This window comes from Panthera uncia (genome assembly GCF_023721935.1).
Source record: "Panthera uncia isolate 11264 chromosome A1 unlocalized genomic scaffold, Puncia_PCG_1.0 HiC_scaffold_17, whole genome shotgun sequence".
NCBI classification, from domain to species: domain Eukaryota; kingdom Metazoa; phylum Chordata; class Mammalia; order Carnivora; family Felidae; genus Panthera; species Panthera uncia.
In genome coordinates, this window is record NW_026057577.1 from 27453773 (window position 1) to 27479563 (window position 25791).

General features: G+C 39.8%; 1 protein-coding gene across 2 annotated transcripts; it reads right to left on the reverse strand.

Moving 5' to 3' along the window:
• Positions 1 to 24066, reverse strand: PPP2CA (protein phosphatase 2 catalytic subunit alpha). 2 transcript variants are annotated; one of them, XM_049649184.1, is made up of 7 exons: positions 23743 to 24066; positions 8392 to 8601; positions 4268 to 4441; positions 3383 to 3472; positions 2704 to 2865; positions 1520 to 1638; positions 1 to 759 (listed from the first exon to the last, which is right to left on the reverse strand). In XM_049649184.1, the coding sequence occupies exons 1-7, from the start codon at positions 23842 to 23844 to the stop codon at positions 687 to 689; spliced, it is 930 nt and encodes a 309-aa protein (XP_049505141.1). In that variant the 5' UTR covers positions 23845 to 24066; the 3' UTR covers positions 1 to 686. The 2 variants fall into 2 exon arrangements, with proteins under 2 accessions (XP_049505141.1, XP_049505142.1); XM_049649185.1 differs by lacking the exon at positions 23743 to 24066 and adding an exon at positions 10738 to 10914.
• Between the last annotated feature and the right edge of the window lie 1725 nt (positions 24067 to 25791).

The window sequence follows — 25791 nt, forward strand, 5'->3', positions numbered from 1 at the left end:
TTTCTCAGTTCTTAGTTCACAAGTTTATTATGAAAAACACTGCAGTGCTCTTGTGCAGTAACATCGTCTTATAGGAGGGGGGGAAAACAGTTCTGTTCAAAACAACTCACCAGGTTCTGACAATAACAAAGAACGACATGAGGCTGAGATTTGAGAAGGGAAAGAAACTGAGTGCAGACAAATCATACAATTAAATTAAACGGTATCCCTGAAAATAAACAAAACGATTTCAAAACTCACAAGTAGAGGGGAGGCCTTGGTACTTATTTTAAAAATGTTCATTAAGCTCCAATGATTGTTTGTTGCTATCCTTATCTACAGTCATGCTGAGTAAAGCTATAGCTAAATGGAAGTTAAATTGTATTCACGAGGTGTTAATGTTTACATCTTATTATCTGCAGTCTCTCAGAGAAAGCAAAAGTAACTACAAATAGCGCTATGCCAGAAACTGGTTTCTTGACCAACAATGTCGCTTCAGCATGCAATGAACTGGTTCATTCTAAAGTGGTCACGGCTGTTGATGACAAGAGGCTCTGTATTTTTATATGGCACATCTTTTGGTCCGTGTGAAAACAAGTTTTTTGAATGTTAACTATTCTCTGACACTTTGGAGTTACTGTTGCTCTTCCCATTTCCATTAGGTCAATATATGGTTCATGGCAATACTGTACAAGTTTAAAATTTCATTACAGGAAGTAGTCTGGGGTACGACGAGTAACATGTGGCTCGCCTCTGCGAGGTGCTGGGTCAAACTGCAAGCTGAAAAAACAAAACATTTTTGTTTATATAGCACGTTACCAATGTACCGACAATCAAAATCAAGAACATTATTCTTTCAGACTTTATAATATTTTTCCTGTATGATTTAAGCTTGCCTTAATGGAAGAGAACCTTAATTGTAGCCTAATCATGCATTTAATAAGAGTCTTGTAGTGGCACACCTCCTCGAAGAGCTGATGCAACTTCAGATAGAATTTTTACATATCAGAGTTCCTTCTAAGATTATATGAAAGGCGGGTTCCACTGAATAAATAAAATTTAAAGAGCCCAATGTACTGTATTTGTAATCTAACCTCAGGATATATTTTATGAATTCCACATTTAAAACAAGTGTTTAAAAGTTAAAATCCTAATAATTCACACATCAGAATCTATACAGTACCAGGTTTCTGTTGATGTGTTTCAACATATCAGAGGTCTGTTCAAAAGGAAACATAAAGATGGCCTGAGGGACTCAAGTCAAACTCCAGACTCGGGTTTCAGCTCAGGTCACGATCTCATGGTTTGTGCAATCAAACTCCGCATCGGGCTCTGTGCTGACAGTGCAGAGCCTGCTTGGGAGTCTCTCTGCCCCTCCCCCCTCCATAATAAATAAACATTAAAAAAAAGGAAACAAAAATCAAATTGGAATCTGAATTTAGCATGAACCCTTCAATTCTTACACACCACCCCCCCCATTCAAACTATACAATTTGACTCAACTGTAATGGCAGCCATCTACTCAGGTGTAAATACTTACAAAGAGTATTTTAGAGTATCATCAAGTTCCATGATTGCAGCTTGATTACCACAACGATAACAATAGTTTGGAGCACTGAAAATTGTTACTACATTCCGGTCATGGCACCAGTTATACCCCTACAAGGAAAAGTGATAAAAACCTATTTTACTCCCTTATTTACAATTAAATATGACTCAAGAGAGAAAAAAGATCTCCCCTTCCCACAAAGCTTGAAGAATACTAATGTTTTGTTTCTGGCTAATTTAATACCATATTAATTCTTAGTCATAGGTGAAGGTCCCCACGTTGGTCACTGACCAGGTACAAAGAAAATAGGCCTCTAGGATCTCCAGCCTCATTTTGTTGAAGTCCATCTGAATACGTGAGTTATGTTTTAAGTATTGTACACAAGTATCTTTCCATATCTCTAGTAAAGTCATAATTTTATAACAACCACTTAGTATTAATCTAAATAGGCCCCTAATATTATAAATATGCTAATCAATGTTCTATACTAAGAACTTAGCCCATCTCCCCTTTGGTTTCTTCTTTAAAATCACCTATAATTCTACCATCCAAAGGACCAGTGAACATTTTTCTATTTCATCTCAATCTCCCCTCCTTACATTTACCTGTTAAATACATGAAATAAACAGAATTGAAACCATAAAATGCTACATTCCCTCCTCTCCTGTTCCCTGAATCTTACTTTCCCACTCTAAAATCCCAAGCACTACCCAGTCATTAAAGACATCTCTGAAAGTATGTCAACTATGAAATTCACTGTGATCAAAAGCTTGAGATTTTAATTCTAGTATGCATCTACTGAAAAAGCTCAGGCAAATTTATTGGAAGGAACACATGGAATATTCTCATCATTAATATCACTAACTGATCTATCCCCTTCCAAAAAAAAAAAAAAACAAACCCAAAATCCATCCCTAAGATCTTCCATAAGTTTACTTAAAAAAACAAATAAGGGGGCGCCTGGGTGGCTCAGTCCATTAAGTGTCAGACTCTTGATTTAGGCTCAGGTCATGATCTCACAATTCATGAGTTCGAGCAAAGAGCCTGTTTGGGATTTCTCTCTCCCCCCTCCTCTCTCTGCCCGTCCCATGCTCATGCCCTCTATCAAAATAAGTAAATAAACATTTTTAAAAAATACATAAAAAGCAAATCAGGTTTCAAAGAGGAGAACATACCTCCATCACCAGCTGGTGAGCTCTGGACACCAATGTGAGGCCATTGGCATGATTAAATGTTTCAGAAATGTCTTGCCCAAAGGTGTAACCAGCTCCTCGAGGAGATATACCCCAACCACCACGATCATCTGGATCTGACCACAGCAAGTCACACATTGGACCCTAAAAAGCAAGTTTTGTTTTGTTTATTGCAAGTTCAGTTTTAAACAGCCTCTTGCAAAAACGATTTGAGTAATTCATCAGAAGCGGCACCCTACAAAGTCACATTTTTTGAGTGATATTTGCTTCAAAAAGCTTAAGGTCTGCTTTAAAGTCAAATATGTGTGTCAAGTAAGTAAGAAACTATTTCCAGATGTTTTTAGAAGTACATCCTACATCAATGAGCCCCAAGAGCAACAAACCCTAACGAGTTACTAACCTACCTATAGTACGCAAATTTCAACATTAGGCAGTATAGTCCAGTAATGAAAGGAGAGCTCTGAAGACAACTACCCAGATTCTAAGGCCAGTCCCAAAGGCACTGTTATCTTGGCAGGCTTCTTAATATTAGCTTCTTCTGAAGAATGAGGTTGCTGTTCATACCACATGGGGTCATTTTTAAGCATTAATGTAGAGAATACATAAAAGAAATTAAGTTACAATTAAATTTTCCCTCTCTCTACCAAATAAGAGTCAATACCTCATGAGGAACTTCTTGTAGGCGATCAAGTGCTCTGATGTGATCCAGTGTATCTATGGATGGTGACAGGCCGCCATGTAGACAGAATATCTGAAAAGAGTGGTTTATAATGTTAACCTCATATAGAAGAAAATTCACACATTCTGGATTTGGTCAGCCCACATCACTTGGTCTCACTAGGGTTTCTGTGTTCTGCCAGAACCAGGCTTGTATCTGCAGGGTCAGTCTTTCTTCCAGCCCACTCTCAACTATTGAACATAATCCCTTTCTTCCTGATAAATCATTGCTACTACACCTAGACTCCACTTCAATCAACTCCTCCAAAGAAACATTTTTCTGACCTTACCCTCACCACAGACTACCTTCCTTCTCATAGAATTTTCTTGCAATTTCTTCTGTGCACTTCTCTACCTGGTGAGTAAATAGCTAGTTACATCTTCAAGACTTGTCCAGAAACAACTTGAGAGGATGGATGGGCTACATCTTCTATCCTTGTGGTCCCAACTTAACAGTTCAGTCAATGCTTGATACAGAGAAGGTACTTTAGAAGTCTAAAAGGGATGTGAGGGTGGAAAAATGACTGGCCCTAAACATTAAGAAAGCAGATTCTTGGGGCGCGTGGGTGGCTCAGTCAGTTAAGCGGCCGACTTCGGCTCAGGTCATGATCTCACGGTCAGTGAGTTCAAGCCCCGCATCGGGCTCTGTGCTGACAGCTCAGAGCCTGGAACCTGTTTCAGATTCTGTGTCTCCCTCTCTCTGACCCTCCCCCGTTCATGCTGTCTCAAAAATAAACGTTAAAAAAAAAAAATTAAAAAAAAAAAAAAAAAAAAGAAAGCAGATTCTTGAAAATAACCAGCAATGTAACTTTTAGTAAGACCTACATACCTGCCCATCCACCAAGGCTGTAAGAGGAAGATAGTCAAAAAGATCTGTGAAATATTTCCAAACATTTGCATTTCCGTATTTCCTTAAACACTCATCATAGAAACCATATACTTGTGTGATCTGTCTGCTCTCATGATTTCCTCGAAGAATGGTGATGCGCTCACGGTAACGAACCTAAAATGAGAAAACAAAACATACGAACACCTGGCTCTTTCAAAAACCAAATGACAGTTCAGCAAACTCTACAAGAAAATCCAGAGTTCCAATTTTGGTAGTGGTGGGGGGGACCCCATGCCCCCACACCACAGTAAAATGAAATCCCAAATCCCACATCTATAGTTATTTGACCATGGAGTATCAGCAAAGCCTATCTCAATTAAAATCAAACTCCTACGACTACCAACTTTTATACAAAACATAATCATCAGCTGTAATATTCCAATCATGAAATTTCTGTCTACAGTTAGATGACTTTTGGTAAATTTACAGTTATACAAAAACCATCACAATCATTTTAGAACCTTTCCACCAGTCCAAAAATATCAGCCATAAGCTGTCCAACTCCTACTCCCAACCAGTGACTTAACTTTGTCTTTTGAGATTTGCTTTTTGTGGAAATTTCTTAAAATGGAATAATACTTTTTTGTGTGGCCTCATACACTCATCAGAATATCTCTGAGGCTCATCTGTGTATGAATCAGTGGATTATTCTGTTTTTTTATTGCTGTACACTATTCCCTTGTATGGCTATTATACCACATTTTGCTTATTTATTTACCAATAGGATGAATACTGGGATGGTTTACAGCTTTTGAGTATTATGGAAATGTTGCTATGATCATCTCCCATTAAGTTTTTGTACAAAGTTACAATCTACTTGGGGCACCTGGGTGGCTTATTTGGTTGAGCACCCCACTCTTGGTTTTGGCTCAGGTCATGATCTCATGGTTCGTGGGTTTAAACCCCATGCTGGGCTCTGCACTGACAGTGCTTGGGATTCATTCTCTGGCTCTTGCTCTCAAAATAAATAAAACTTTAAAAAAAGTTATAATATACTTTCATTTCTCTTGGGTATATTCCCAGTTCACTATAACTGCTTGGTGTTATGGGTACAAGTATGCTTAATTTTTTGAGAAACTGCCAAACTATTTTTCAAAATGGTTGGTGTATGAAGGTTCTAATCTCTCCATAAACTAAGACTTGATATTATCAGCATTATTATTGATGATAGTCACTCTAATGAGTGTGATTAGGACTTTAATTTACATTTCCATGATTAATGGTTTTGAACATCTTTTTATGTGCTTTTCTACTATTTATCTTCTCGGGTGAAATATCTGAGTGTTTTGTCCCTTTTCGTCTTATTGAATTAAAATACATTTTTATTATATGAACGCAATTTTTTTTTCTTACTGATGTCTTTTGAAAAACAAAAACTCTTAATTTTGATGAAGTCCAATTTAATAATTTCCTTTGGGGGGGTGCGCCTGGGTGGCTCAGTCAGTTAAGTGTCCAACTTCAGCTAAGGCCATGATCTCACAGTTCGTGGGTTCGAGCCCCGCATCGGACTCTGTGCTGACCGCTCAGGGCCTGGAGCCTGCTTCTGATTCTGTGTCTCCCTCTTTCTGTCCCTCCTCGGCTCATACTCTGTCTCTGTCTCTCTCTCTCTCTCAAAAATAAACAAACATTAAAAAATTAAAAAATAATTTTTTAATGGACTATGCTTTTCTTTTTTTTTTTTTTTTATTTATTTTTGGGACAGAGAGAGACAGAGCATGAACGGGGGAGGGGCAGAGAGAGAGGGAGACACAGAATCGGAAACAGGCTCCAGGCTCCGAGCCATCAGCCCAGAGCCTGACGCGGGGCTCGAACTCACGGACCGTGAGATCGTGACCTGGCTGAAGTCGGACGCTTAACCGACTGCGCCACCCAGGCGCCCCTGGACTATGCTTTTCTTATCCTATCTTGGAAATGACTGCCTAACCCAGGGTTACAAATATTTTATCCTGTGTTTTATTCTAGAAGCATCAAAGCTTTAGCTCTTACATTTAAGTGTCTGATTTTGATTCATTTGTACGGTATGAGGTATCTTTTTCTTTTTTTTTTGCATATGGATAATCCAACTGTCCAAGCATCACCTGCTGAAGTTTCCTTCCCCCGACTCCCCGATTTGTGTGCAATGTACAGCAAATGGGCAGCTTAAACAACAGAAATTTATTTCCTCACAGTTTTGGAGGCTGGAAATCCAGATCAAAGTGTGATTAGTCTGAAGGCCTGTCTACATGGCTAACAAATGGTCATCTTCTCCACATGTCTGATCATTTTCACTTTGTATCTGTGTCCTAATGTCTTCTTACATGGACACTAGTCATACTGAATTAGGGCTCACCCAAATGACCTCACTTTCCTTTAATTACCTCTTTAAGGTCCTATCACCAAATACAGTCACATTCTGAGGTACTGGGGGTTAAAACTTCAACGTATGAAAGGGGCTGGGGGAAGGGCATGCAGCACAATTCAGTCCCACAACCTTCAAATATGAATTATCTTTTTAATTAATTAATTTGAGAAATAGAGAAAGCATGAGTGGGAGGGAGGCAAAAAGAGAGGGGGAGGGAGAATCCCAAGCAAGTTCCACACTATGAGTGCAGGGCCCAATGCGGGGCTCGAACTCACAACTGTGAGATCATGACCTGAGCCAAATTCGGACACTGAACCCACTGACAGGTGCCCCGCAAATATGAATTCTTAAAGGCAGCATATTCATTCCTCCTCTGAGCACTGGGATTCATCCTGGGCTTTGCGTACAGATTAGTTTGCAAGGTTGTTTTCACAGTATCTAGAGTCATCATAAATTTTTAATCCAACATTTAATCTAACTGCTTCATTTTACAGATGCGGAACATACTATCCTCCAAAAATGTTTTGTAGCACATTACATGATTCAGACTAGTAGCTACATAAACACATACATTGTATTAATTGCCTACAATTCAGCTCTTGCCAAAACTACATGTTACCACTTACCCAATATTATAAGTTTCTGGCAGCCATTTTATCACTGTGAATGTTCTTTTTCCCCCTTATTTAAATCCAAGTTAATTAACATATAGCTTTTTCAGAATTTAGCAATTCATCATTTACATATAATACCCAATGCTCATCCCAACAAGTACCCTCCTTAATGCCCATCACCCACTTAGCCCACCCTACCACCCACAGCTCTTCCAGCAACCCTTGGTTTGTTCTCTATATTTAAGTCTCTTATGGTTTGCCTCCCTCTTGGTTATCTTATTTTTCCTTCCCTTCCCCATGTTCATCTGTTTGTTAGATTCCCCATGAGTGAAATCATACGATACTTGTCTTTCTCTATTTCCCTTAGCATAATACATTCTAGTTCCCAATGTGAATGTTCTTTAATAGAATCTCTCCTAAAAGTAAAGTCATACTTCCTAGAGGAAGACAGAAGCCTGCCATTCTAAAAGCTATCGACCATTCTACCACTGTTTTCACTTTCAGATCTTTGTATATTTCACAAAGCTACAACTGGTATAACGCAACTTGCTTTTCTAGATTGTCAAGTTTTAATGGCTGCAAACTATTCCACTGAGATAAATCTTAATTTCGATATTCACTTTTGTTGGCTTTTTAGATCTTCTTTTTCTGGTATTAAAAATAATGTCACCGTTAAGGTTTTCAAGTAAATGAAGCTCTTTTCCTCTTGAATTTCTTCTTTAGTAAAAGTCTAATTATAGGATTACTGTGTCAAAAGATGTAAACATTCTGACATTTAGTATATTTTATTTCAAAAGCATCTAGAAAGATAATTATGTTACTTCTCCACATCCCGATTAACTAAAGTTACGTTTCTATTTGACCAGCCCTCTAACATTTTTCAAATAACCTGCATAATAACCTTTTTACTTTTATTCTGTACCATCCCCTTATTCAGAATGAAGACAGACCTGTGATTTTTAAGCCCCAAACCTGAATACTTGCATTCCTAAATATGGAGTTTTATCCTAAAACTGAACATTCAAAGAAAATCACAAATTACTGAGGAAAAGAAGAACATTCAAGACTGTCTCACCCAGTACAAAATGCCAAAACAAAACAGAAATTACCTTAAGAGCTACAAGCAGAGTAACGGTTTCAACTGAGTAATATCCTCTGTCAACATAATCTCCCATAAACAAGTAGTTTGTATCTGGTGATTTGCCACCAATTCTAAACAGTTCCATAAGATCATGAAATTGCCCATGCACATCTCCACAGACGGTGACTGGACATCGAACCTCTTGCACGTTGGATTCTTTTGTCAGGATTTCTTTAGCCTACGGATGGAGAAAAAAGAAACCAATACATTTGGCATGAAACATTAACAAAGATATCAAAGACATGTTATTTACACTTAATGTAGCATAAGGGGCAGACTCCGTAGAAGATGAAAATGTGGGCATTGGTAATCCCATTAACATAAAAGGGCAAGATATGGCCAGATTCCATCTATTTGCTATCTCACTCCTGACACTTAGGGGAAAAAACATGTATCAAGATGCACAGTTCTATTCTTCTCATCACTATCAGTTTTTATGCCAAGCAGTTACTATCTAATTACATGCTAAACAGATTATTATTAGCAGCCATATAAGATTAATGAAAGTGGAACAAGACATTCAGGTACCTATTTCCTTAGCTTTAATGTCTAATTAAAATATGCCAGCACTTCAAGATTCCAGGCTATGAGGAAAAGTTTCTAATTTCCGCTTGACCTTTTTTTTTTTTTTTGAAACACGAAAATTTTGCCTGTATTTTTATATTCTTTATACCAAAAGATAAACTTTCTGTTTTATAATTGTTAACTATTCAATATACGTGGTTTTTATAAAATTGTTTGGTAGTATATGCATTCCCCCATGTAATCACAAACTCAAACATTACTTTTAAGGGCAGCATAACATTTCACTCAACAGAAATCCTATCAGTCATTCAACACACATTTATTATTAATCATTTATCATATCCCCAAAACTAAAGCACACTGGGAGTCAATCGTTCGTTCATTTGCTCAACCATCTGAGTGATACTACGTGCCAGGCCCTGTCCTAGCCACTGGGGGCATAGTGTACAAGATAGGTCACTGGGGGCAGAGGACCACAAACAAGTAAACAAGTAACAAAGTACTGGCTGTGTTAAGTGGTGAAAAGAAAGGGAAAGAGTAAATGGTGGGTAAGTAAGACATCACAACAAACATGACAGCCTATAAAAGCACAGTGGAGCAAGAGAGGCAGACAAAATGATCAGGCCAAGTGCTAAGACATGCTAGAGTAAGCAGGAGTGTTTCAGGATCACAAACACTGGGAAAGCTAGGAAAACTGCCTGAGGTCCAAGGAATTGGCAGGAGTTAGTTATAGAAAGGGGATAGGAGTAGGAAATGGGACAAGGTCCAAAACAGACAAGATGCAATCATGTGTATCAATTCTCAGGAAAAGGCTAACAGGACTGAAGCATACCCAACAAGAGTAGACAAGAGGGAAGACAGGTAGGTGTAGGATGACCAAATTACACTGGTTTCAGCACTCAAAGTCTGGCATCCCAAGAGATGACTCAGTTGTGCTCAGGTAAACCATGACAGTTGGTCACCCCAGGTACAAAATGTAGAGGGGAAATAGGACATGGACTGAAGAACAAGTCTAATTAAAGTAGTATTAGAACAAAGATTCCCTGTCAGAAAACCTGATAAGTGAATTTATGATTTCAGAGGTAGGGCTAGACATGTGGATATCTGAGACAGAGTAGAGCTTAAAGGCTACTAGTATTCAGCGACCAATCCATCACAAGTCTGGTCTAGTCTCCCTCCAAAACATATGGCAAATCAATCAGCTTTTATTTATGCTTTTTTTGCCACTACCCTGGTCCAAGCCACCATTACCTACCTCACCTGGATTACTGTGCTAGCCTCCATACTGAACTCCCTGCTTCCATGTTTCCTGACTCTAATCTATTTTCCAGGCAACTGTCAAAGAGTTTAAAATGTTCACTAGATTCCTTCAATTCACCATCATGTACACAGCACCTTGCTAGAACAATGTCTGAGATGTAAAAGGCACTTAATGTGTATTTTTTGAATGAATCAAGAACTTAAACTGGGTACTCTTAGAGAGGTCATCTTGAGGGAAAAACATGGATGTCTCTCAGAACAACATCAGAAGTACATGCCTAGAAACTGGTACCAAGTTCTCTGAAGAATGAAGAAATAATAGGTAACAGTAGTAAGGAAAGGTGCTTGGGTATTTGGTAGAAAACAGAAACCTGAAAAACAGGGAATTCTATGCTAGAGGAAAGCAGCATCCATCCATTTATCTGGGAAGGCTATTAGAGAAATACATAATTTCCTGAGAAGAGCCAGGTTTCAGTTAAGCCAAGAAGGTAAAAGAAATTTATTCTGAGAATGGATTTAAAGTATTTACCTCAGACACTCAACATTTATTGAGCATTTTCTTCTCTGTACAGCTAGCACTATGAATGATGTTCCAGAATGTACAGTGGGAGGCTGGGTGAGGGAAGGCAACACACGAGAACATGAAGGTGAGAACTGTTGCTAACTTAATTGCTCATTACATTTTGAGAGACAACCAAAGGTAACAAGGACTGGTTTTAAGGCAGTGGTATGCAACCTTAGCCACACTTTAAAAATCACCTGGGGGCAGGGGGAGGGGGGCCTGGGTGGCTCAGTCGGTTAAGTGGCTGACTTCAGCTCAGGCCGTGATCTCACAGCTTTGTGGGTTCAAGCCCCGCGTCAGGCTCTGTGCTGACAGCTTGGAACCCGGAACCTGCTTCAGATTCTGTGTCCCCCGTCCTCCCCCTCCACCTCTCCCACTCACACTCTCTCTCTCTCAAAAAATAAACACAATAGGGGCGCCTGGGTGGCTCAGTTGGTTAAGCAGCCGACTTCGGCTCAGGTCATGATCTCGCGGTGAGTTCGAGCCCCGCGTCGGGCTCTGTGTTGACAGCTCAGAGCCTGGAGCCTGTTTCAGATTCTGTGTCTCCCTCTCGCTGACCCTCCCCTGTTCATGCTCTGACTCTCTCTGTCTCAGAAATAAAACGTTAAAAAAAAATTAAAAAAAAAATAAACACAATAAACAAATAACTAACTAGCTAACTAACTAACACCTGAGGGCACCTGGGTGGCTCAGCGGATTAAGCATCCAACTCTAGATTTCAGCTTGAGGTCATGATCTCAGTTCATGAGATCAAGCCCTCATTGGACTCTGTGCTGACAGCAAGGAGCCTGCTTAGGATACACTCTCTCCCTCTCTCTCTCTCCTCCCTCCCCCTCCTGGTTGACTCAGTCTGTCCGTTAAACGTCTGACTTCAGCTCAGGTCATGATCTGGAGGTTCTTGAGTTTGAGCCCTGCTTTGGGCTCTGTGCTGACAGCTCAGAGCCTGGAGCCTGCTTCGGATTCTGTGTCTTTCTCTCTCTCTGCCCCTCCCCAACTCTCGCTCTCTCAAAAGTATACAAACATTAAAAAAAATCACTTGAGAAGCTCTTTGAAAAAAATAAAATAAAAATCCAGGTGCCAAGGCTACTCCTCCTTCAATTAAGCCAGAATCTTTGTGAGTGGGATCCAAGCATCAATAATTTTTTAGTCTCCCCTCCTCACTCTATTCCAGTGCTTTCTTAGGTACAACAAAGTTCAAGAACCCTTATTTTCAAGTTTTCAAACACTTGGGGAGCCTATTTCAAGACAATGACCAACCACTGACATCCAAAAATTAATCATTCATTTGATCTAACATTTTATTTAAAAAGCTTATTTTAAAGTTTATTTATTTTTGAGAGAGAGACAGGGCAAGAGTGGGGGAGAGGCAGAGAGAGACAGGGAGACACAGAATCTGAAGCAGGCTCCATCCAGGTCAGGGCTCAAACTCATGAACCACGAGATCATGACCTAAGCCGAAGTCAGATGCTCAACAGAATGAGCCACCCAGTTGCCCCTAACATTTTAAAACTTAGACCACTGTGTCTCAAAGAGTGATATTTCTTAAAAAATATATAGAATCCAAATTGCTAGGGTAATTCCAATCTCCCATGATTTATTATTACTAAAAGGCAGAATTTCACTAGGTATATTCCATGAATAAGTCTGGGATTAATACCATGTCCAGTGTTTTTAGCACCTGGCACATGGTAAGGAAAATAGCTGCAAATGAAATGATAGGTCCTACTTCAAAAAAACTTGCGAGTTATTCAGAAGTTTTAAAAAGACAATGACATAATAAAACAGATGGTCAGAACTGTACAAATCTTACAATTCTGTAAGAAGTTACATTCCAAAATACATCCCTTGACACTTGCTTACCCACAAGGCTATTCCCTGTATGAAAAATAAAAAGTTGCCACTCATGACTGCCTCATGTCCTTATAACAAGCTACTCAAAATTTCCATTCAAATCCTAAAATGACATTTAAACCTAAATGCTATTTGTTCCTTTTATCTCAATTTCAGCAAACCACAATCATCTACAATGTATCTTTACTTTTACTTTTAAAACTGTGAAGGTTATAGTGACAACCTTTGGAAAAAATACTTTGGAGCAGATAAAACTAAATGTTCCTTTGGGAATTTGGGAACGTTCCCTTTGGGTGACTCGGTTGAGCTTCTGAGTCTTGCTTTCGGTTCAGGTCACGACCCCAGGGTCAAAGGGACCCCAGGGTCGAGGGATCGAGCCCCCACACTGAGCATGCAGCCTGCTTAAGATTCTCTCTCCACCCCTACATCGCGAGTGCATGCTCTAAAAATAAATAAACAAGAAAATAAAATTTAAAGACCCCAAAAAACAAAAAAACCTAAATGTCCCCTTTGACCACTCTCCACAATCTCACTCCCCTTGGGCAAAGTAACCACCAACAGTATCCTGATGTACATCCTTTCAAACCTTATTTACAAATTTTACATACATATTATATGCCTACAAAAACATACTCGTTTTCCTTTGCATTTTTAAACTAGTAAGAGTATTGGGCGTCTGGGTGACTCAGTCAGTTAAGCATCCGACTTTGCCTCAGGTCATGATCTCACAGTTCACCTCCTCATCTCCGCATCAGGCTCTGTGCTGACAGACCAGAGCCTGGAGTGGGCTTTGGAGTCTGTTTCTCCCACTCTCTGCTCCTCCCCCCTTTGTGCTGTCTCTCTCAAAAATTAAATAAACATTAAAAAAAAAAAAGTATTATTCAGCAGCCTGCTTTTCTAACAATCTATCTTGGAGATCATAATGCATATATATTCATTTGGTTAATTTCTCATGCTGGATGTAGAGTATTCCCTGAGGGATTATAATACGGGGCGGGGGGGGGGGCGGATAGCAGGGAGTGGGGGGAAGCAGTGCAATGTATATCCTAGTATTGGCTCCCTAGTATACATATACACTTTTCCTGAAAGATACCATGAGGTGGACCTATTAACATATTTAACAGCTAGCTTCTCTTTATGTTGATGTTACCAACTTATCCTCTAAAAGGGAAAGGACACTGTATTAAGTGAACTTTTAAACTTCTAAATCTGGGAAAGCCCAAACTCCTTCCCTTCCTACCAAATTTCAGACTAGAACAATTATAATTAAATCCTGCAGAAAAGAGTAGTATGTATCAGATGCCATCAAGCCAACTATTAAGTATATTTTAACAATAAAAATTCAAGCTTACAAAGAATTTAAGTATAGTTTGTTTGTTTTAACCTCAACTCACCTCTAAGATGATAACTACACCAAAATACACTATCACCAGAACAATAAAGATTGCAGTGGTTCTCACTGAGGATTATTTTGCAGTCAGGAAAAACTAATCACAGAAAAAAAAAAAAAGAGAAGTTGTGCTATCACATGGAGTCAGGCCTTTCTACCTTCAGAAGCACCTAACCAAACCCCTCTATGGATCACCTAATGAGACCTCTAATGAGTCACCTTTAGAACGTGCAGGGCTTCACCATCAGTTTTTCTTTGCTTTTCTTTTTTTCTTTTTTAACCAACCGTCAGTTTCTAAAGGTAGCTATACAACTTCAACTCTCTAGCCTATACTCAAAGTAAATGGGAGAACCAGATTTACAAAGCAACTTAATTAACATTAGAAATATTTATACATTTAATAACTATCTTTTCACTTTCTGATATTGATTCCTATAATTTAAAGCCTCATATCACCTGAATTAGGCCCAGAAACAAAAGAAAAAGACACACACCCCAAACTTTTTTGCTTCCCTAAAACACTTTTCCAAAGCTTCAACAGGCTCAGCTAATAAACAACTGAAAGAAAATTAAAGTTTTTAAAAATAGTTTAATTAGCATCATATTGATTTTTTAATTTATTGGAACCCTACTGAATTTCAGTCAAATGGCAAAGACTGAAATCAGTGAATTTAAGGAAAAAAGATGTGACCTTAAATTTCCTAGAATGGGGCGCGTGGGTGGCTCAGTCGATTAAAGCATCAGACTCTTGATTTTGGCTCAAGTCATAATCTCCTGGTCCATTTTGACAGCGCTGAGCCTGCTGTGAAACCCCAGAGAAGGGGATTCTCTCTCCTCCTCTCTCTGCCTCTCCCCCATTTGAGCAGGCCTACTTTCTCTCTCAAAATAAATAAACCTTAAAAAAAACAAAAATAAACAAAACCTTCCTAGAACAAGATTAAAACTAGAATAGGGTAATCCAGTAATAAGAACTTAACCGTGAAAAGTTAAAATGTTCTACTGTCCTAAATTAAAAGAATTTGGAGATCCACTTGAAGAAAAGAAATCTTTAGAGCATTAATTTATTATCAATGTCCTCTCTGTATTCTGAGCTCAGATTCAGAAACCTTAAAAGTTTATTTTTCAAATTACTGTAAAAACAATCTGGTTTCTTGGCATATGGGCTATCCCTAACCACCATAATAACATGAAATTACAAAAAAAAAAAAAAGAAAAAAAACCCAAAATTTTAAAATAAGAAATACTGTCTTTTAAAAAAATGTTTATTTATTATTGTGAGAGAGAGAGAGCATCAAGTGTGCAACTAGGGGAGGAAGAAAAGAGAGAGAATCCTGAGCAGGCTCTGCAATGCCAGCACAGAGCCTGAAGCGAAGCTTGATTCCACAAACCACAAGACCATGACCTGAGCTGAAATCAAGAGTTGGACATTCAAGTGACTAAACTACCCAGGTGCCCCAAAGCAAATTTAAATTAGACTCCACAAATCATTCAAGTCAAGATATTTCAAGGAAGACAAGTAAAAAGAAAAAAGAAAAACAGGGACCAACAATGATTCGCCAACCATTTATATATTAATTTCCTTAAGGGCACACAATAGCAGTATAATTTCTATTTAACATGTACTGTCGAAAAAGTCATGGACTATATTAATTCATTTTTCTTATTAAACCAAGCAAACATTTAAAAATGCAGAACGATTGCAACTATGTAAAAATTCTTTATATGAGAAGACTTGAGAACATTAAAATGTTAATAGATTGTGGTAGTCTTAATCCTACCACACCAAAAACTACTCACAAACAGACTTCATGCTTCAAATTGGCTAACATCTCAATTTGTGTACTAAAATTCATATTCATGGGGCACCTGGGTGGCTCAGTGGGTTGAGCGTCTGACTTTGGTTCGGGTCATCATCTCACAGTCCGGGAGTTCGAGCCCCACGTCAGGCTCTGTCCGGACAGCTCAGAGCCTGGAGCCTGCTTCAGATTCTGTGTCTCCCTCACCCTCTGCCCCTGCCCTACTCACACTCTGCCTCTCTCTCTCTCAAAAATAAAATAAAAACATTAAAAAAAAATTTTAAGTTCGTATTCATGAACCCAATGTCCTATAGCATTATAGCGATCACTTTAAACTGCTGTATAATATATCTTCCCAAACAGATCTATACATGTATTGTTTATTTAATTTACTTTCAGGAAATTTTCAATTATGGAACTACAGAGTTAAATATACTAACATTTTTTGTTACGTATGTACTATATAAAGCTCAATTATGCCCAACTTGAATACAATAATAAATGGAAGAATGTACCTATTCCCATCTACTTAAAATATAAAATGCTACATTGTGACTTAACTAGTACTCTTCATTTTGGAATTCAAACTTTTTATTCCATGTTTATTTATTACCAGTTATTTTTCTCTTATACAGACTGTCCACACAAATTCTCTGAATATCTATTGACAGAGAGCTAGATAATGTTCTTAGATATTTTTCTATTAAAAATCTGGTTATTAATTCAAATGTTCACTGGAACTCTACTTCACATAAATTAAACATTCAATACTTTAATCATAGTTGAGTATTTCTTCTACCAATATAGCCATAAAGGCATAAGAGAAGCAAAGCTGAAAAAAATGCAGTAATTAATTTTTGAATTTTACTTTTTAGTTTCAGAATTAAAAACATCTGAAGGTTTATTTTTTTTAAATGTTTATTTATTTTGAGAAAGAGTGGGGGAGGGGGCAGAGGGAGAGGGAGAGAATCTCAAGCAGGCTCTGTGCCCAGCACAGGGAGCTCAACGCAGGGCTCGATTTTACAACAGTGCGATCATGACCTGAGCCAGTATCAAGAGTGGATGCTTTGAGAGCCTGGGTGGCTCAGTTAAGCATCTGACTTCGGTTCAGGTCACGCTCTCACAGTTTGTGAGTTCAAGCCCTGCATTTGGCTTTGTGCAGATAGCTCAGAGCCCAGAGCCTCCTTGGGATTCTGCATCTCCCTCTCTCTCTGCCCCTCCCCGACATGTGTGCGCATGCTCTCTCTCTCAAAAATAAACAAACATTAAAAAAATAGAGTCAGACTCTTAACTGAGAGCCACCAGGCACCCCCATTTGAAGACTTTTTTAAAAAGTAAATTCACAAGAAAAAATAAATTTTTTCAATACTCTAAGAGAATTTTATTTTGCTTCATACTGCTTTTATGAAAGATAAATGGAAGGTTTCCCAGATTTTCATAACTGCAAAAAAAAAAATTAAGGTTCATGGCAAACTAGTATATATGGACAGATTTTTATTTTCGTGTGATACATAATATAGGACATACTACTAGCTGTGGAAGCAAACAAATTTTGAGTTAATTATCATAATCTTTCTTCATATTATTTGCCTTTTCTTTAATTATTCTGGAGATGCCTCTAGTGTATGAAACATTTTGGTCTTCTGTATGATTATACTGTATACATACTATCAGTGTGATTATACTAGAAAAGTACTATACCCCTCCATGTAATGTTCTAGGAACCAGTAGTTACTATTTGATTAGTGTCTAACCAGAAGAAAAAGGTCAGGGATTAGGGAAAATTCTAAAATTATATTAAAAGAAAATACTACATAGGCTGATGTTTTTCCATCTCTGTCAAATAATCATCTGTATCTTTGAAGAAAATGTATGTCCATATTCTTCAATGACCACTGAAGAATATGGACATTCATTTTCTTCAGAGACCCTATGTTTCCCATGCAACACACTGGCCCAGGTCTTTACTAACCAACCTACACATATGCACGAATTAAACATTCCCAATCATGCCTGCAAAGGGGAAAAAATATATACAACCTACTAAACAGAGAAATGTTGGTATATATGTAGTTGTTTAAAAATTCTCACCACAACACTCCATATGGACAATATTCAGCCACTCTGGGCTCCTTCATCTGTACCAGGTGACTTGGCCTAAATGGTCTTTAAGGTTCCTTCTATCACTAAAATTTTACTAAAGCAATTCTTAAGCCTTTTCATTAAGTCAGAGCCACCCAACAGAAACAAGTAGTGGGGAAATACTCTCAGCTGACAAACAATGGGTGGCAAAGAAATAAAATTCACTTGATCACTATTAACACATTCTAAAACCTTTCCTATCTATAGAATTTACTACAAACTCAACCTCCTGACTAACATGAAACTGTACTATTAGAGCAATGAACTAACATCCCTAAAATAATGCTATTTAGACAAAGCTAAACAGTGAAAATGAATAACACACATAATGGAGGCTTAATAAATTTTGACTGAATGAATTCCAAAACCAAATGTACACCATCACATAGCACCACTGACATGCGACAGTCTAGTGAATTACACTTATTATACATCTCTAGCTAAGTAAATGAAATGTTTCCCAGGGGAACTCTAGAAAGAGGTTCTCAGTCTTCTTTCAGCCCCCTCAACATCAGCCATACTCCCATCTGTAGTAACTAAATGACTAAAGCAGAGGTAAGGACATGGGAGTACCAGAGTGACTGGCCAACTGGTCACGTACACTTTAGAATATACAGATTCATTTTTATTTGAGAGAGAGTGTTCCCATGAGTGAGGGAGGGGGGCAGCAGAGCAGCAGCCTGCTGAGGAGCTTGATCCCAAGAACCTGGGATCATGACCTGAGCCAAAATTAAGAGTTGGATGCTCAACCGACTGAGCCACCCAGGCACCCTGAAAATACCCAGATTCAGATACACACATTTCTGTCACTGCCTTGTTCATCCATTCTAAATGCTACACCAATATGTAAGGAGGCAATAGTAACTTTGTAACATTAAGAAATTAATCAGTTAATTCCAGATTGCTCTTTACAATTCTTTCAGAACCAATCCCCCATTTACTGGCAGCCAGACCTCTCTCTACTTGAGCCTCCTCTACCACCTCTGCTCCAGAAGGTGAAAGAAAAGGTATTTAAAACAACAAAAACAAAATCTTCCCCCTTAATAGTTCTAGTCCAATTCATAGCTCACTTGTGTAGGAGAGTGCAGGTTTAAGGTTTTTTCAGGCAAAGATGGTAATGAGAAATAAGTAAAGAAAAAAAGAAATGAGAGATGGGCCAAAAAAGTAAAACAAGGGATTCTCTGTCACACTTAACTTTTCCTCCCTTCTCAGTACCTTTAAAAAAGACCCTCCCCCTACCATTACTTCAATCCAAACCTAATGTCTCCTGGCTTTCCTTGTACATCTCCTCCAAACTAAACACATACTCCACAAATAACTGACAAATGACTTACACCACCACCAGCAATATCTGCTGCCATACAAAGTGGAGGTGGGGGTGGTGGAGAGACACCTGACCCATGTTACAATTATTACATACACTCCTCCAGTGCCTAGCATGCTTTCTACAGCATGGGTTTCACCTGCCAATATTTGCAGAGAGAATTCTTGGCTCTGACAGAGAAAATAAAAGGGGAGTCAGGGGACTTGTGTGTCTGAATAGTAGGACTGTTCACCTTTTCAATGTTTCCTCAGTAAGTCAACCCAAAACCAAGTGCATTACTGCTTCATGCCTGGGAGATCACGAAACACACAAAAGGCACAAATAGGTCTGACTGTGGAAGCTATGATAAAAAGGGATTTTACAAGCTGTAGTGATTTTACAAGCGTAGTGTACAATATAAAGGTCACTTATGCTTTCCTGGAATATTTTAGATTTCACCTTCTAGATCATGATTTGCACTGAGGATACACAGAAAATGAGCTGGCATTTTCTTCTCACTAATGGTATGTGAGGGGAAAACGCAGTGAGCCACATCCAAAATTCAAGAATTATTACTGTTTCTTCCTCCAGGACAAAGTGAGACAACAGTGTGTGACATGAATAGGAAGCCTTTGAGCAATCAGAATAAAAATAATGTTTTATTTTACAGAGCTGCTGATTCTACAATACAATTTGACCCCAATTCACCTCCATCTTTCATTATTAACACTCCCTAAGAAAAGAGAGGGGAGGAAGGCTGTGAAGCAAGACTAGAACACTGGGCACAGAATCCATAAGCCTATGCAATCCCACTTTAGCCCCTGAAGTCAAATCACTGTACCTTTGAGTCTCTGGTTTCTATCTATAACTGAAGATAATAAATGTCTCATAAACTTAAGAGAACTGTATATGTGAAAATATGATGAAAATAATATTCTGCATCATGCTTTCCCCCCATTTGTTTCCAATATTCAAATTACTTTTATGGAAATGAGCCAAACAACCTTTTAAATTAAGCACACATACAGACTCATAAAAATGTATCAGCCACTTCATATAGAAATTTAACCTTGATCAAATATCTTGCAGCTCATCCAGTTTAGAAGGGTTTGCTTTTTCCCATACTCCTGTAACAAATGTGAAGACTTAATGACTGCATTTTATTTATAGTGTTTGCAGAGCAATGGAAAATAGCATACCTAGGTAAAGAACTCCTTTGGGGAAAGGGGGGGGGGGGAAACTGGCTATCAAACAACATTCTCCACAAGTTTGGTAAGACCTGACAACACAAAGCCAAAAATCATACCTAAATTAAACCACTGCTGAAGCCACATAATAAAAGAGTGTTTACTGTAGTTAATGCAAAAGCAAGTTGATACTATTTACTTCTTCCAATCTGTAAATGGAAACATACCAGTCCAGTCATACAAATGTAGTAATGTTACTGACTATAGAAGTGTACTTAAGACAACACTGCATTCACTCACCACAAATTTTTCAGCAATCAACTAAAATTATGATTCCCAAAATGACAAAGTATACTTCACACAATCATCTTGGTTTTGATATAAGCCTTGATCACATTTTGGGGGGAAAAAACTTTAACTAGTCAATTGCATAAAAACCATATTCACCTTTGTCTAATTAATACACACCTGGATTCTCTGCATTTTGAACATCCACTGTTAATTGCTGATAGGATACTACAATAATGGTTTCTGAATTTTTTAATCACCATACCTCTAATGGTATAGTCTATCTTTACCATTTAAATATTTCATTCAGATCAGGCATGCTCAGGAAGATGGAAGGCTTTTAAATTATTTTTCCTTCTTATAATGAAAGAAATGATCAACTACTACCAAGTACCTGTCTCCAACAAGAATTTTTTCTTTAAAAGGAAATAAAAAACTAGTATACTAATGTAAACATGTTTCCCTTACGATTTTCAAAATATGTAGCTTTCACTATATGTGCTTTGGCTAGTCAATTAATAGTGAAAAGAGAACTTTTGTGTTAACTTTTCTAGTACAAAAAATCATTTCGAGTCATGCATCCTAACTCATTTCATATGCCTGAATAGCTGCCTTTAAGTTAATTTAGTTTGCAAAATTAATATACTTCCAGAAGTTGAAATATTTACAAGTTAAAAAGAGTATTAAGACTGTATAATATTCCCCCTCAAAGGATCCATTTTTTGGAAACTTAACTTCAAACATTATTTCCATCTTTTTGACTCTAAGAACAAATACCTGGCCACATTGGATAACCAGTGGGGATCTAAGTATAAATTGTTTAATCTCACTATATCTTAGTTTTACAAAATTGTGGACAAGAATCAACATTTACCAAATTATCAAGCTTTTGATAACCAACCTTAGCCCCCAGTATTATCTCCTCTGGTCTCTAACACAAACCCACTACTTCCCTGATTCATCTACTACTGTTTTCCAACTAGATTTAGACTCCCCGAGAATAAGCATGATTATACTTCATTGCTTTTCACTTCTTTCATAAAAGTTAGCAATCTTGAATAGTCATTAGATATTTAATATTTAAACACAATGTATGCATCTAAATTGGATTATATAATTTCATAGTAGAAGGGTCCCTGGAACATCTGTTTTTAAGTCTTTAGTTTACAGACAGGAAAATGTGGACTAAGTGGTTGTCCCAAGGTCAGTCACAATTACTCTGTGGCAGAAAGAGGACTAGTGTCCAGGTCTAACTTGAAGTCCAGTGGTCTTTCAATTACATCATTACCTCTCTTTCAATGTTTTCTACACAAATGACTAGTCATCTAGCCAACTGCTGACTCAATGTCTTTATATGAAGTACTGATCTTTAAAAATCATTAAAATCATCACTTACAGCACCTAGAAATTAAGGCCCGACAATATACATTAAGTTTCAGAAGCCTATTTCTAAATCCTTACTACATACACCATTGTCATTTGATGAAAGAAAATTAAGGGTAAAAGAGGAACAAAAGACTCAATACATTGCTAACAGTAAAACTGAGCTCCAATAGGTAATGTGCCACCTCATCAACTAGTAGGAGAGTTGTTCAGGCTTAGGATAAATAAATCTGAATTTCACTCATTTAAATTGCACTTATTTACAGCATTTCTGAAAAAGCCTGCTTTAGAAGTAAATACATCAAACTCATGAACCCAATTTTCCCATCAAAACCACAAACGAGTCAGCATAATTGCTCTCTAATAACTCTCTACACTAACACAAAATGTGAATATGGTATTCTGCAATTCTGTACTAAAATGAAATGCTGCAAAGTTAATTTTGACAAGAGTGAAACTATTTATAGGAGAGATAAGCATTTTCTATACATTAGAAAGCTGACTTCTAAGACTTCAAAAACACGACACAGCCAATAGTTAAATAGACTACCTGTTTCCCCAACCCCTAGGGAAAACCAAAACGGAATTAGGTAATTTAAAATCGACTTACTAAAGCAACTACAGCATTCCATTTACAACATCTGAAAAATATTTAAACGCTAAGCACAATGTATGGGACACAATAAAAGCTCAATGTACAGCTATCGTTAGTATTACCACCATTACTTAAACCCATAAAAATATCAACAAGTAAGTTTTCAAACAAAGAGCTGGGATACAAAATTTGCTGCTTTAAATTTACGCTGTTCATTTTAAAAATAGATGGCAAAATGCCAAGTACGTTCAGTTTACAGAAGGGTTTCAGTTACCCAATTTGAGTCAGCATATAAATCATAGATTAAATTGACACTTGATTTCCAATCTGAAAGCTCCTTATGTAGTATGACTCACCAAATTCTCCATTTGTTCCAACTATGAAAAATAAGTTGTACTCCTCCCTCCATCTACCACCACGACCTTTGCAGAAATTAGGTTAGAGGTATATTTAAAAATTTTTACAACACACAGTTTTAAGTCTCTGTCAAAGATTGCTCAATGAGTTTAACACAAACCGCCGAGAATAGTACTAAAGCTGTGTGACCTTTAGACAGGTCTTGGTGTGTAACCTACGAGCCTGCCTTTGGGGGATCCTCTGGACAGCTCTGGACCGAAGAGTTAGGCCCGAGTACAAGTAAAAAGCCTCTGACCCACCTCAGTAGAGTCACAGACCTCCTTCCCAGACCTTAGAACCCAAGTCCTCTTACATCCATCTCAAAACCGTGCCCGACCCTAACACACAGGGTCTCTGCTCCCCCAGCCACATTTCCCAGCACCGAAGCTGGAGGCTCGGAAGCCCTGGAGTCGGGTGAACGGCGCCATTTTAGGCGGCGGTGGCGGCGACAACCAATCCCTGCGCAGGAGGCAGGGGGCGCCGGGTCGCCCGGGAGCCGCCGCCGGGCCGCGCCGGGCGCCGGTCTGGGAGGCTCGGGGGGCCCGGGCCGACGGCCTCCGCCATGTTGCACTCTCCCCACAGCCGCCGCCTCCTCAGTGGGCTCGGCCCGCGGCGGCTCCTGCAACCGGAAAGAAGCTCACCTTCTCGCAGAGGCTCTTGACCTGGGACTCGGACAGCTGCTTGCACTCATTCAGCTGCTCGATCCACTGGTCCAGCTCCTTGGTGAACACCTTCTCGTCCATGATGCCACCCGCCCGAACCGGCTGCCGCTCCGCGCTACTCCCGCGCCGCCGCCCGCACACGGGCCACACGCACACGCCGCCGCCGGTTCCCGGGGTACTTGTGTGGCTACTGGCGGCTGCTCGGCGCTAGCGCGAACCCGCGAGTTCTCCCAGAAGTACCCGGCCGCCGGCCGCTGTCCTCCTCCGCTCGATCTAGTCCTGGAGCTGGGGTCTCTGTAATGGCGGCCACCGGCGTGGTGACATCACGCGCGGCGTCAGGAGGCGGCGGGGTGCGGCGGGGTAGAAGGGCCGGGACAAGAGCTGCGCAACTGCAGAGCCAACCCCGGTCCGCCGCCAGGCCAGAGTGGGGGGGCGGCAACCAGGGGCCACGGCGCAGGCGCAACGTAGCCGGCTGGTAACTGAGGCACCTTCGCTTTTAGGGCGTGGTGGTTCAGAAGGGAGGGGGGGCGGGGAAGGGAGGACCGAGTCCGAACAAGCGCGACGCCTGCAGCAGGAAACTGGGCTAATTCCAGAGCACAAAGTCCTGCGCGGCGCGGGCGCCTGTTTAGCGCAGGCGCAGTCTGGGGCTTGGGAGGTTGAGGAGAACCTGCCAGTCCGAGCTTTTTCTCTAAGGTGAGACGGTTCTGCGCTTCGCCCCGCGTTTGTACTCAGGTTACAGAAACTAGAATTGTGACCTCACGGTGCGCTGGAATTGTATGGGATTCCTAAATCTTTGAGAGCGGGAACGGGTGCCAAGTGGTAGCCTCTTTGGAGTGGCCACCTCCGCCTCTGGGCGCGGCAGGCACCTTGTAATTAGGTCACTCGTGGGCGGAGGAGGGTGTGTCTGCCCTGGGAGCGCGGCGCAGTGCACCTGACTCCTTGGGCACACACCTGTCTTTGGGCCTAGGTGCCTGTCGGCCGTGATGCCTGCGCCCGAGCCTTAGGCTTTTCTCTAAGCTTAGGACCTCGATCCTAGCTTCCACAAGCCTCGCGCAGCCTCGCCCATTGTCGCCTTCTCTCCAGGTGTGCGCCTTCCTCCCACTCGGGTTCCTCCGGAGAATGAGGAACCCCTTCGCCCCCCACCCGTGCCCTCTCTGGCCTGACGAAGTTAGAAGCGGCTACAATCCGCGCTTTAAAGAAAGCTCGGATATCTGAGTATCGGACCTCGGTCTGGCTATGAATCTCTTTGATGTTTGCGAGATGTTTTTACATCCCATTATCTCTGCATTCACAGAAATATTTGGCTCAGTAGAGCATCAATTATGTGCTGAATCCCATCCTTAGGAGAGAGAGGGGTCAACCAAACAGACAAGGTTTCCTGCCTCGGTGGAAGCTGGTATTCTCCCAGTAGTGTAGGACTAGATGGAAGAGAGATTATCATGTCCCCAGGACCTGAGAGATACAAACTTTCCAAAGGACGTTTAGAATTTTTTTTAACGTTTATTTATTTTTGAGAGAGAGACAGGGAGACACAGAATTGGAGGCTTCAGGGTCTGAGCTGTTAGCAGGGAGCCCGACAGGGGCCTCGAAATCATGAGCCTTGAGATCATGACCTTAGAGGAAGTCAGATGCTCAACAGACTGAGCCACCCAGGAGCCCATCCAAAGGACTTTTAAAATGCCAGGCAAGAGCTGAACCTAGTCACTTGTCTTCTAGATTTCCTATCCCCAATAGCAGTTGACCCTGCCAAATCCAGGCTCACTCTGCAGCTCTGAGGGCATCGTCCCAACCAATAACCTGAAGAAGGATCTAGAGGCCTGGATGAGCCAATGATGGGTCTGAAAATTCTCCTTCATCAAAGAGAACTTGCTTAGTGAGGTCCCAGACTGAAAATGGCAATTCTGCTTTTCTTTCATACCTCCCAGCAGCGTTCCTAGAGGAAAGTCTCTCAGATCTTCTCCCCTAAAAGCTTATACTTAATTTGCCAGACCGGAAAAAAGTTCTTTTAGCCCAAATTCTGACCATGTT